We start from the raw sequence: 12,068 nt of genomic DNA on the forward strand, positions 1-12,068 counted from the left end.
ATCGTAAATACTTCAGGTTCTGCAGATCTGTAGCATCTCTAGCAACTACCTACTCTGTTGCAAGGCAAAAGCAGGCAGAGATGCTAGGTAAACGCGTGGGCGTGTCTGTGTGCCAATAAAACTTTATTCAGGGACACTGAAATGTGAATTTCAGAAACTTTTCACAGTTCATAGACTATTCTTCTCCTTTGGATTTTTCTCCCAGCTATGTAAACATGTAAAAATAATTCTGAGCTTGCAGGGCCGGACAAAGCAGCCGGTGGGTCTTGGTTCGCCTACCCCTGCTATATAAATCATTAATTATGATACCAATCATAAGGAGAAGATCTTCACGACTAGTCCCTCAAAGAGCACCGCCCCTCTAACATCATCAAACCCCGCCTCCAAAGGCGGAGGCTGCGCATGCGCGGCAGGCCCTCGGGCGGGGGCGGGGCGGGGCGCAGCTCCGACTTCGGACATGGCGCACGCTGGCGGCTGCAGCGGTGGCGGCGGCCCCGCGGGCCGGGGGCTGAGCGGCGCCCGCTGGGGTCGCTCGGGCTCCGCGGGCCACGAGAAGCTGCCAGTGCACGTGAGTGGCGTCCCCGCCCTCACTCGGGGACCCCATCCTCTGGACCCCGCGGGCGGGCGCCCCTCACCCAGGCCCCGCCCGACCCCGGCCCCGCCCGGCCCCGGCCCAGCCTCGGCCTCCCTTCTGCACGGCCCCGGACCCCTCACCCCTCACCTCTCACCTCCGCCCTCCGAAGGCCCAGCCCATCCTCTTCCCCTCAGGGACCCCGTCCGCTCGTCCCCTCCTCCCGCGACCCGGGCCCACCGGGACCCTCCCCCTCTCTGCAGGTAGAAGACGCTCTCACCTATCTGGACCAGGTGAAGATCCGCTTTGGCAGCGACCCCGCCACCTACAACGGCTTCCTGGAGATCATGAAGGAGTTCAAAAGCCAGAGGTACCCGCGGGGCCCCTTTCCACCTCGGGGGGCCCCCCTGGGCCGGAATCAGGCCTAGCGGGGTGAGACCTCTCCTCCCCAGGCTGCCCCCCTGGGCCGGGTGACCTTGCGCAGGTTGTCGAATCTCTCAGAGTCTTAGCTCCTTCCCGTAACAAAAATGAAAATGGATAGTACCCACCTTGTGGAGCTTTGTGGGGATTCCTGGAAGCGGGACAGGGATCTGGGGGGAGGCAGGGAGGGCAAGGCCGTGCACACTCATAGAGTCAAATCCTGCCTCGATTTAATATGTTGATTTTAAAATTAGTTTTGTTCATGAAAGACTTCGTGGGACCCATTTTGATTTTTTATTTTCAAACTCTGTAAAATGTTATTTGTCTTGATGATTGAAATTATTGGCACCCTCTTCCCCTTTAATCTTGTCCTCAAGGTGCTTCTCTGGGCTCACTGTGGTCCCAGGCCTGCTTGGAAGTAAGACGCATAAAATGCTTAGTAAGGGAGCTGGCACACAGAAAACGTTTAAAACACATGAGCTGATTTTGCAGGCCCAGAATCAAGGAGGATTACAGATAGATGGGAAACGCTGGGATCATGCCCTTGTTTTTATAGGAGGCTCACTGAGACTTGGAGTGGGTAAGGGACCCACCTAAGTGGCAGAGGTGACACTAGAACTCAGACCCTCTGAGTCAGACTCATGGAGGTCATATCCTTACCTTACTGCTGCCCCCTCTTAGGAAACATGGTGGGGTTGGCCTGGTTTCCTTCCAGGAGCCCAGTGCTAAGGGCTGGGCTGCGATGCAACCTGAAGGGAGACTCCATCTCTCCCCTCCTATTACACGTTTCCCATACTTGGCGGTACCATTGGTATTTATGGATTGCAATTGTTTGCTCAGATGGAAACCTGTGTCATAGTCATCTCTATCTGATATGAAATGAGGGAATTTTTCACATTGCTTGGAGGACTTTGGCCTCCTGCCACTTCTTGGAGTCCAGGCCTTGCGGTTGGCTCTCCTGACATCTTCAGAACCGAGAGTGCTCATTCTTGGAGTGTTTTGGGGGAGCTGAGCAATGTCAGTATTCTCTCATTCCCACCAGGAGGAAACAAGGAGCTCAGGCCTAGCCAGTCAGGAGATAGATCATGGTGTACAGATGCTATCACATGGAGCACTTTTTTTTTTTTTTTGGAGACGGATTCTCGCTCTGTCTCCCAGGCTGGAGTGCAGTGGTGTGATCTTGGCTCACTGCAACCCTCTGCCTCTCGGGTGCAAGTGATTCTTGTGCCTCTGCCTCCTGAGTAGCTGGGACTGCAGGCGCGCACCACCACGCCAAGCTAATTTTTGTATTTTTAGTAGAGACAGTGTTTCACCGTGTTGGCCAGGCTGGTCTCGAACTCCTGACCTCAGGTGATCTGCCTGCCTTGGCCTCCCAAAGTGCTGGGATTACAGGCAGGAGCCACTGTGCCTGGTGGGTCGCATTTTAGGTTCCTTTGTTGTCTGTTGAGAAGGTTTTTATGTGGCAGTATCAAGGGAGTGGGGAATAGATTACATTTTTCATTTACTTCCTAAGACCCTTTTGCCCACTTCCGTTGTTTCTTCTAGCATCGATACTCCTGGAGTCATCAGACGTGTCTCACAGCTCTTCCACGAGCACCCTGACCTCATTGTTGGATTCAACGCTTTTCTTCCCCTTGGATACAGAATAGACATTCCCAAGAATGGCAAGTTAAACATACAGTCGCCTCTGACGAGCCAGGTATGCTGCTACAGTGGTTCGGGTGATCTCAGCCTTCACTGCGTGTATCTTGCTACTCAGGTTGGGCCACGTGTCTCTCTTGTATCATTGCTAGAAAGCCACTTAAGCTCTGTTCTTTTTCTAGACATGCTCATTGCTTCTAGCACAAATCAAAATAGATATGGAAACACCTACACAAGCAGCCTCTGCCTCCCAAATTGATCTGTTTGGAAGATTTAAATCAAGAGGAGATGTCAGGGAGGTATCCTCCTAACACAGAATAACCACCCCAGCAGTTGCTGAGGTCTTGGCTTGAGGCTTTCCCAGCGAGCATACCAGGCAGGCTTGCCCTTGTATTTGGGTATGTCCTCGTCTGCCTCTGATCACTGTCAGTACCACCTACAAAATAAAGTGGTCGAGATGGTGTGTGAATAGCCACGTTTATGGTGGTTGTGTTTCATTGTTGATAGGATTATTAGCTCAGTTGGGACTCCTGGCGTGGCTTTGGTCCTTTCTTGGGTGATAGGTGCTGGCCCTCCTTTTTTTTTTTTTTTTTTTTGGAGACAGAGTCTGGCCCTGTCACCCAGGCTGGAGTGCAGTGGCGCAATCTCAGCTCAGTGCAACCTCTGTGGTTCAGGCGATTCTCCTGCCTCAGCCTCCAGAGTAGCCGGGGTTACAGGCATGTGCCACCATGCTCGGCTAATTTTTGTATTTTTAGTAGAGATGGGGTTTCTCCATGTTGGCCAGTCTGTTCTTGAACTCCTGACCTCAAGTGATCTGCCTGCTTCAGCCTCCCAGAGTGCTGGGATTATAGGCATGAGCCACCATGCCTGGCCTCTTTTTTTTTTTTTTTTTTTTGAGACGGAGTCTCGCTCTGTCGCCCAGGCTGGAGTGCAGTGGCCGGATCTCAGCTCACTGCAAGCTCCGCCTCCCGGGTTCACTCCATTCTCCTGCCTCAGCCTCCCGAGTAGCTGGGACTACAGGTGCCCGCCACGTCGCCTGGCTAGTTTTTTGTAGTTTTAGTAGAGACGGGTTTTCACTGTGTTCACCAGGATGGTCTCGATCTCCTGACCTCGTGATCCACCCGTCTCGGCCTCCCAAAGTGCTGGGATTACAGGCTTGAGCCACCGCGCCCGGCCCGGCCTCTTTTTTTTTTTTTAAAAAAAAAAAAAAAAAGACAGGGTCTCACTCTGTTGCCCAGGCTGGAGTGCAGTGGTGCCATCATAGCTCACTGCAGTCTCAACCTCCTAGGCTCAAGTGATCTTCCCGTCTCAGCCTCCTTAGTAGCTAGTACTGCAGGTGTGCACCACCATGGCCAGCTAATTTATTATTATTATTATTTTTGTAGTGACAGGGTCTCACTATGTTGCCCATGCTGGTCTTGAACTCCTGGCCTCAAGCGATCTGCCCACCTTGGCCTCCCACAGTGCTGGGATTACAGGAGTGAGCCACCATGCCTGGCTCACTGCCCCTTCTGTCTCTGCGGTGTCTTCATGCTTGAGCTCACTAGTGCCTCTGAGAAAAAGAAAGCCTACTTAATATTTCCTTTTATAAGATGTCCATTGTCATTTTTTGCACCTCAGCACTATTGCCATTTAAGGCATAATTCTTTGCTGTTGGGGGCTTCCCAGTGCGTTGTGGGATCTTTAGCAGGATCCCTAGCCTGCACCCACCAGACCTTCACTCAGTTCTGACAGCCAGAAATGTCTCCAGACATTGCCAGGTATCTCCTTGGGGACAAAAGTGCCCCTGTTGAGAACCACTGGTGTAAGTGAACCAGCTCTCCCAACCTCCTCCAAGGCCTCACCCCGAGAGTTTTAGCAGGGAGTGTCAGAATCTACTGCTGGATCCACTTGGTAGGTCTGTCCTTTGATGGAAGAGATGGTAGACTGTCCAGTCAGTTAGGGATCTGACACTCTGCAGTCAGTTGGAAAGAGAACAGCGAAGGGTAATGTGGCAGTGCTTTTGTATTAATTCTGTGTACAAGGTGCGTGTCAATTCTGCTGCTGCTCGGCCAGGCGCGGTGGTTCACGCCTATAATCCCAGCACTTTGGGAGGCTGAGACGGGTAGATCACAAGGTCAGGAGTTCGAGACCAGCCTGGCCAACATGGTGAAACCCTGTCTCTACTAAAAATACAAAAATTAGCCAGTCACAGTGGCGCATGCCTGTAATCCCAGCTACTTGGGAGGCCGAGGCATGAGAATTGCTTGAACCCGGGAGGCGGAGGTTGCAGTGAGCAGAGATTGTGCCACTACACTCTAGCCTGGGTGACAGAGCAAGACTCCATCTCAAAAAAAAAAAAAAAAAAAAATTCTGCTGCTTCTCTGTGCAAGACCCTGTCCGCCTGTTGTCTCCTGAAAACCAAGGAGCGAGTCTCAGTTTTTTTTTCTTTTTTGAGATGGCGTCTCGCTCTGTCGCTGGCTGGAGTGCAGTGGTGCAATCTCAATCATGCCCCCTGCAACCTCCGCCTCCCGGGTTCAAAAGATTCTCCTGCCTCAGCGTCCTGAGTAGCTGAAATTACAGGCATGCGCCACCATGCCTGGCTAGTTTTTTTGTATTTTTAATGGCCTGACCACCTGGTCAGGCCGGTCTCGAACTCCTGACCTTGTGATTTGCCTGCCTCTGCCTCCCAAAGTGTTGGGATTACAGGCATGAGCCACCGCACCCGGCGGAGTCTCAGCTTTAAAGGGAAACTTGGAAGCGTGTGGCCACTGAACTCCGAAGAGCCTTCGATTTCCTGTTTGCAAATGAAGCCCCAGGATCCAGATGTACTGCTAGCGCCTCAGACCATGAAAGCCTTAGCAAGATTAATCTCCGGAACAATTATGACTGCGGGAGAAAGCCAAGCTCGTTTGCAGTAGGAGCATCCATGAGAGCACTTTGCAGAGCCTGAACGCTGTGGAAACACTGGGTGTTGTTCCTGTCACTCATTCAGAAAGAGCCAGAGTGGAAAGATGTGAACTGTGCATCCAGCATGTGGACACTGCCTTTCAGCAGAGTCCCTGCCCGTGGAGTAACTCGACTTTCAGGGCTAGATCATGACAGGCGCCACACTGTGGTTGTATTTGGAGTTGGCTCTTCCTTTAAGTAGCCGCGGGTCCCCAACCGTGGAGGGCTGGCAGTCTTGTCTCCCCGTAGGTGGCTTAGGTGACAATGACGACGGTGCAGGCCCATTGATTTGGGGAAAGGCTTGAAAAGAACTTTTCACTTAGTAGCTACTCAGCAGGGCCTTGGTCATCTTCCTGCAGCCCAGGAACAGTCATTTCCAGGGCTTCCTGTCTTAGCTGTAGAGGTTTGTTCTCTTCGGGGCACCTAGGAGCCCACTCGCTTCCAGTTGATATTGACACAGGTGCTGTCAGTTTTCCAGCCCTGCTTCCCAGCAGTCTGGGCTGTTGTTTGAGTGGCTTCAGCACAGACACATGAGAGATGTCCCAGTCCAGGCTGTGACTTGCGTGGCTTCAGGAGTCCTTTGAGCTTTCGGCTCCCTGGAGTCCTTTGAGAGGCCATCATCTGAAAGCCTCACAGGGTTTCCCACACACAGAGGCCCTGGTGATACTCCTTTTTTCTTTCTTTCTTTTCCTTTTTTTTTTTTGTGACGGAGTTTCTCTCTTGTTGCCCAGGCTGGAGTGCAATGGCACGATCTCGGTTCACTGCAACCTCCGCCTTCCCGGTTCAAGCTATTCTCCTGCCTCAGCCTCCCGAATAGCTGGGATTACAGGCATGTGCCATTGTGCCTGGCTAATTTTGTATTTTTAGTAGAGATTGAGTTTCTCCATGTTGGTCAGGCTGGTCTCAAACTCCCGACCTCACGTGATCTGTCCGCCTCAGCCTTCCAAAGTGCTGGAATTACAGGCGTAAGCCACTGCACCTGGCCATCTTTTTTTTTTTTTTTTTTTTTTTTTTTGCGACGGAGTCTTGCTGTGTCACCCAGGCTGGAGTGCAATGGCATGATCTTGGCTCACTGCATCCCTGCCTCCCGGGTTTAAGCGATTCTCCTGCCTCAGCCTCCTGAGTAGTTGGAATTACAGGTGCCTGCCACCACTGTCAGCTAAGTTTTGTATTTTTAGTAGAGATGGGGTTTCACCATGTTGGTCAGGCTGGTTTCAAACTCCTGACCTGGTGATCTGTCTGCCTCGACCTCCCAAAGTTCTTTTTTTTTTTTTTTTAGTTTAATTGAATTTTTTTTACTTTTTTATTTTTTTGAGACGCCGTTTCACTATCACCCAGGCTAGAGTGCAGTGGCGTGATCTCGGCTCACTGCAACCTCCGCCTCTGAGTTTCAAGTCATTCTCCTGCCTCAGCCTCCCAAGTAGCTGTGATTACAGGTATGCACCACCACACCCAACTAATTTTTGTATTTTTAGTAGAGACAGGGTTTTACCATGTAGGCCAGGCTGGTCTCGAACCCCTGACCTTAAGTGATCCTCCCACCTCAGCTCCCAAAGTGCTGGGATTACAGGCGTGAGCCACTGTTCCTGGCCTTTTTTACATTTTTAAAATAGAGACAGGGTTTCACCATGTTGTTCAGGCTGGACTCAAGTGATCCTCCTGCGTTGGCCTCCCAAAGTTTTGGGATTACAGGTGTGACCCACCACTCCTGGCCAGTATTTTCTCTGTTTCTTAGTTTTTCTAGTTTGACTGTTTTAAAGTATCATTTTTTTCCCCCTCAGTTTATCACAAAGCCTGCTGGCTACTGACAAGTAGGGAGCGGCCCATAGGTCTAAGGAAGGTGAATAAGGGAGTCCCAGCCTCGGGCAGCCTTTGGTGCAGGGTGTCTTAACTTCAGTTTTGGGGGCTAGACTATTCTTTATGGCGAGGGGCCACCCTGGGCACTGTCTCCACCCACCAGTTGCTTCCAGATGTGATAACCTGAAGTGTCTTCCGTGTTGCTGAGTATCCCCTGGGTGTCGGAGTTGCTCCAGTTGAGAACACGAGTCTAAAGGGGAAAGACATACACAGGCCATGGTGTGTGGCCAGTGACAACCCAGGGAACTTGTAGGAAGGAACCGCTTCCTACTGGAGCCTCGCCTCGGCCTCCTGAGTCAGCATCATTTCCTGTCGGGTAATTCAGGCCTTGGTTGTAATGTCACCTCTACAGAGAACCCCCCTAGTCCCTACCCTGTGTCATTCTTACGCCACCCTGGGTTATATATTTCAAAACGGCTAGGAAAAGAAGTTCGAAATCCATTATTTCTTGTTGGTTTTCCTTCCTTGGTAGATGGTGAGTCCTTAAGATGAGGTGGGCCCCTCCATTGTCTTGTTCATGACCGTATCCACCTTCTGGAACATTGCCAGCGGGCAGTGCATGGTGCAGGAATGAGAAACTGGATGCTGGTGGGAACGTGGCCGCTCTCAGCTAGCGGGTCCTCTTCAGGGCAGACCCTGCCTCGTGGAAGATGACAACCGGCTTGGACAGAGACAGAGATAACCCCTTAACGTGCAGCTCCTAACATAAACAGCCCTTCGACTTTCAAAGGGAGCCCCCTGCCTACTGTCTGGGGGAAGTCCCGCTAGTTGTCAACAAGTCAATTCTTGTGTTTGTATATTCTTGGCTCTTGGAGCAGGCGGTGACCCCTTCTCCGATCCAGGCCCTGGAATTTATTGAGGGTTCTGCGAGTCAGGCCCTGGGGTTTATTCAGAGGCCCTGCTCTCAGGGTTCCAGTATAGTCAAGGTGAGGGTCCGGTGAGAAACAGATGGGCAGATTCAGTCTGCGTGCGGGAGGGGGCAGACAGAGGATGGAGCAGGCCGAGGAAGGGTGGGAGGAGGTGCTGTGGGCAAGACCTGTTTCATGAGGGACTGTTCTGGTGGGGTGTGATGGCCTGAGGTGAGAGTGAGTGGGTGTGCTTGAGGAACAGCCAAGGAGAACGGCAGGGTCAGGAGCTGAAGGAGAGAAGGGGGAGAGGGAGCCAGGAGCGTGAGAAGTACCGGATGGTTCTGGGAGGCAGTTCTGCTGCTGTGCTGAGAATCGGGGTCAGGAGGCCCCTGGGAGACCAGGGAGGGGCCCCAAGTGATGGAAATGGAGTGGATGGTGACAAGGACCAGAGAGGGTCCCAAGTGATGGGGACAGAGAGGATAGTGACAAGGACCAGAGACAGTCCCCAAGTGATGAGGACAGAATAGATGGTAACAAGGAGTGGAAAAGGCCCCCGAGTGATGGGGACAGAGGTGGACAGCGATGGGGACAGAGTGGATGGTGACAGGGACCAGAGACAGTCCCCAAGTGATGGGGACTAAGTAGACTGATGGGGACAGAGTGGATGGTAACAAGGACTGGAGAGGGGTCCCCCGAGTGATTGGGACAGAGTGGACCGCGATAAGGACCAGAGAGGTGCCCCGAGTGATGGGGACAGAGTGACTGGTGACAAGGACCAGAGGGGGTTCCCATGTGACGGGGGCAGAGTGGATAATGATATAGATCAGGAGCGGGGGAGTGTCAGTGAGAGTGAGAAGTCTGGGGTGATCCCAGGATGCCTGATTCTCTGGGTAAAAGTGTGGGCCGGTGCTGAGGTACGTAAGGCCGGGGCAGTTGGGGGGCTGCTGTGTGTCTGTGAGGTGCCTGCCATTTGAGGCTCTGGTAATCGGTACCCAGGTGGGGCTGTGTGTGGATGCTCAGATGGATGTGTCAGCCACGCAGGATGGTTTGTCATGGTGTGGGAGGCAGTTCAAACTCTGCCTGACGAGGCCGGCAGGGCACGGGGAGAGAGGAGGTGCCAGAAGAGAGAGAGAAAGCTGGGCTTGTGCTGGGTGGTTTAGAGCAGCACAGTCGGCACATGGCGGCTTGGCGGCCAAAGCCAGCCTGGCTCAGCGTGATTGGTTGTGATTTTTACAGTTTCAAAGGATTAAATTTTTTAAACTATTTCATATTGTGATACTATTCACATAACATAAAATTCATCATCATCAGTTTAAGGTGTTAGTATATTCACAATACTGTGCAACCATCACTACTAATTCCAGAACATTAACGTCACCCCAAAATCAAACCCTGACCCTCCTAATTCTCCTCTCCCCCTAGCCCCTGGCAACCATGAGTCTGCTTCCTATCTCTATGGATTTGCCTGTTCTGGACATTTCATATCAGTGGGGTCATACACCGTGTGGCCGTTGGTGTCTGGCTTGTCATGTCACTCAGCATCGTGTTTTCCGGGGTCATTCACATCGGAGCCAGTATCAGTGCTTCCTTTCTCAAGACTGAATCATTCTCCAGTGTGTGGCGGGACCACATTTCGCGTGCCCACTCATCTGTTGATGGATGTTTGGTCTATTTCCACCTTTCGGCTGTTGTGCATAGTGCTGCAGCGAACATTCATATATGAGGATGTGTTGGAACACCTGTTTTTCTTTTTTTTTTGAGACAGGGTCTCGCTGTGTCACCCAGGCTAGAGTACAGTGGCGGGGTCTCAACTCACTGCAACCTCTGCCTCCCAGGTTCAAGGGATTCTCCTGCCTCAGCCTCCCAAGTAGCCAGAATTACAAGCTCTTGCCACCACACCTGGCTAATTTTTTTGCGTTTTTAGTAGAGATGGGGTTTCACCGTGTTGGCCAGGCTGGTCTCGAACTCCTGACCTTGTGATCTGCCCACCTTGGCCTCCCAAAGTGTTGGGATTACAGGCATGAGCCATCGCACCTGGCCCCTTTTTTTTTTTTTTTTTCAGATGGAGTCTGGCTCTGTCGCCCAGGCTGGAGTGCAGTGGCCGGATCTCAGCTCACTGCAAGCTCCGCCTCCCGGGTTTACGCCATTCTCCTGCCTCAGCCTCCCGAGTAGCTGGGACTACAGGCGCCCGCCACCAAGCCCGGCCAATTTTTTTGTATTTTTAGTAGAGACGGGGTTTCACCGTGTTCGCCAGGATGGTCTCGATCTCCTGACCTCGTGATCCGCCCGTCTCGGCCTACCAAAGTGCTGGGATTACAGGCTTGAGCCACCGCGCCTGGTTTTTTTTTTTTTTTTTTTTGAGATGGAGTTTTGCTCTTGTTGCCCAGGCTGGAGTACAGTGGTGCATTCTTGGCCTCCTGGGTTCAAGCAGTTCTTCAGCCTCCCAAGTAGCTGAGACTACAGGTGTGCACCACCACACCTGGCTAATGTTTGTATTTGTAGTGGAGACGGGGTTTTGCCATGTTGGCCAGGCTGGTCTCAAACTCCTGACTTCAAATGATCTGTCCACCTCAACCTCCTAAAGTGCTAGAATTACAGGTGTGAGCCACTGCAGCTGGCCTGAGCACCTGTTTTCAGTTCTCTTGGGTATAGACCTGGGAGTGGGATTACTGGGTCATATGGTAGTAATAATTCCATGGTCAACCTGTTGAGGGAACTGCCACACTGTCCCCCGCAGTGGCTGTACCATCCCATCTGGCTCTTTTTGCCAAGCCCTGGTCTAGAGTGTGGTTCCCTATCTTGTCGCAGTGGCACACTTTAGGGGATCAGATGCATGCGGAGCTTGGAAATGCCTCCTTGGAGTGGTGGGGGGCTCGCAGGGAGCCTACAGCTGCCTCTGAAACAGACCTTGGCTCCATGCTGCTTCCCTACATACCCACACCCTGCGTGTTCCAACCGCTTCTGCTGTCAAACCTGTGCACCGTGGAGAAACAGACGCAGCCCCCTGTGAGCCTGAGCAAAGAGAATCCTCGCGGACATCCCCGGAGAATCTTAGAATCCTGCGACTGACTGGGCGCAGTGGTTTACGCCTGTAATCTCAGCACTTTGGAGGCCAAGGTGCGCAGATCACTTGAGGTCAGGAGTTCGAGACCAGCCTGGCCAACATGGTGAAACCCCATCTCTGCTAAAAATACAAAATTTAGCCAGGCGTGGTCGCACAGCGCCTGTGATCCCACCTACGCAGGAGAATCACTCGAACCTGGGAGACAAAGGTTGCAGTGAGCTGGGATCGTGCCACTGCACTCCAGCCTGGGAGACAGAGCAAGACTCCATCTCAAAACAAGAAGAACAAATCCCGCCACCGAGGAGAAATTGTTTTAGAATCGCGGCTGCTCTGCGTCTTGTATTTCTGCTTTTCTCAGCTGAGACTTTCTACAATTGTCTCTGTACCCATTGTTCTGGGCAGAATTGTGTCATCCTTGCACCCCACATTCCACCCCAAATTCATGTATTTTAGCCCTGGCCCCCAGCACCTCAGAACATGACTGCATTTGGAGATGGAGCCTTTGAAGAGGTGATTTAAATGAGGCCATTAGGGTGGGCCCTAATCCAGTCTGATTGGTGTTCTTATAAGAAGAGGAGATTGGAACACACATCAGGGACATGCGTGCACAGAGAGACGACCACATGAGGACACAGACAGTGGCCGTCCGCAAGCCAAGGAGGGAGGCCTCAGAAAACCAAACCTCCTGGCACCTTGACCTTGGCCTCCTGGCCTCCAGAACTGAGAACTACTGACTTCT

At 52.2% G+C, this 12,068-nt stretch overlaps 1 protein-coding gene across 3 annotated transcripts in view; it reads left to right on the forward strand.

Moving 5' to 3' along the window:
* The first annotated feature begins 434 nt into the window (after nt 1–434).
* Nucleotides 435–12,068, forward strand: part of SIN3B (SIN3 transcription regulator family member B) — a 50,641-nt gene continuing 39,007 nt past the window's right edge. For all 3 annotated transcript variants that reach the window (XM_045379608.2, XM_005588342.4, XM_005588343.4), the window contains exons 1-3: nt 435–568; nt 835–941; nt 2,537–2,690. In XM_045379608.2, the coding sequence (XP_045235543.2) occupies nt 458–568; nt 835–941; nt 2,537–2,690 (372 nt within the window). In that variant the 5' untranslated portion in view covers nt 435–457. The remainder of the gene's footprint in view (nt 569–834; nt 942–2,536; nt 2,691–12,068) is intronic.

This window comes from Macaca fascicularis, chromosome 19, assembly GCF_037993035.2.
Source record: "Macaca fascicularis isolate 582-1 chromosome 19, T2T-MFA8v1.1".
Taxonomy (NCBI): domain Eukaryota; kingdom Metazoa; phylum Chordata; class Mammalia; order Primates; family Cercopithecidae; genus Macaca; species Macaca fascicularis.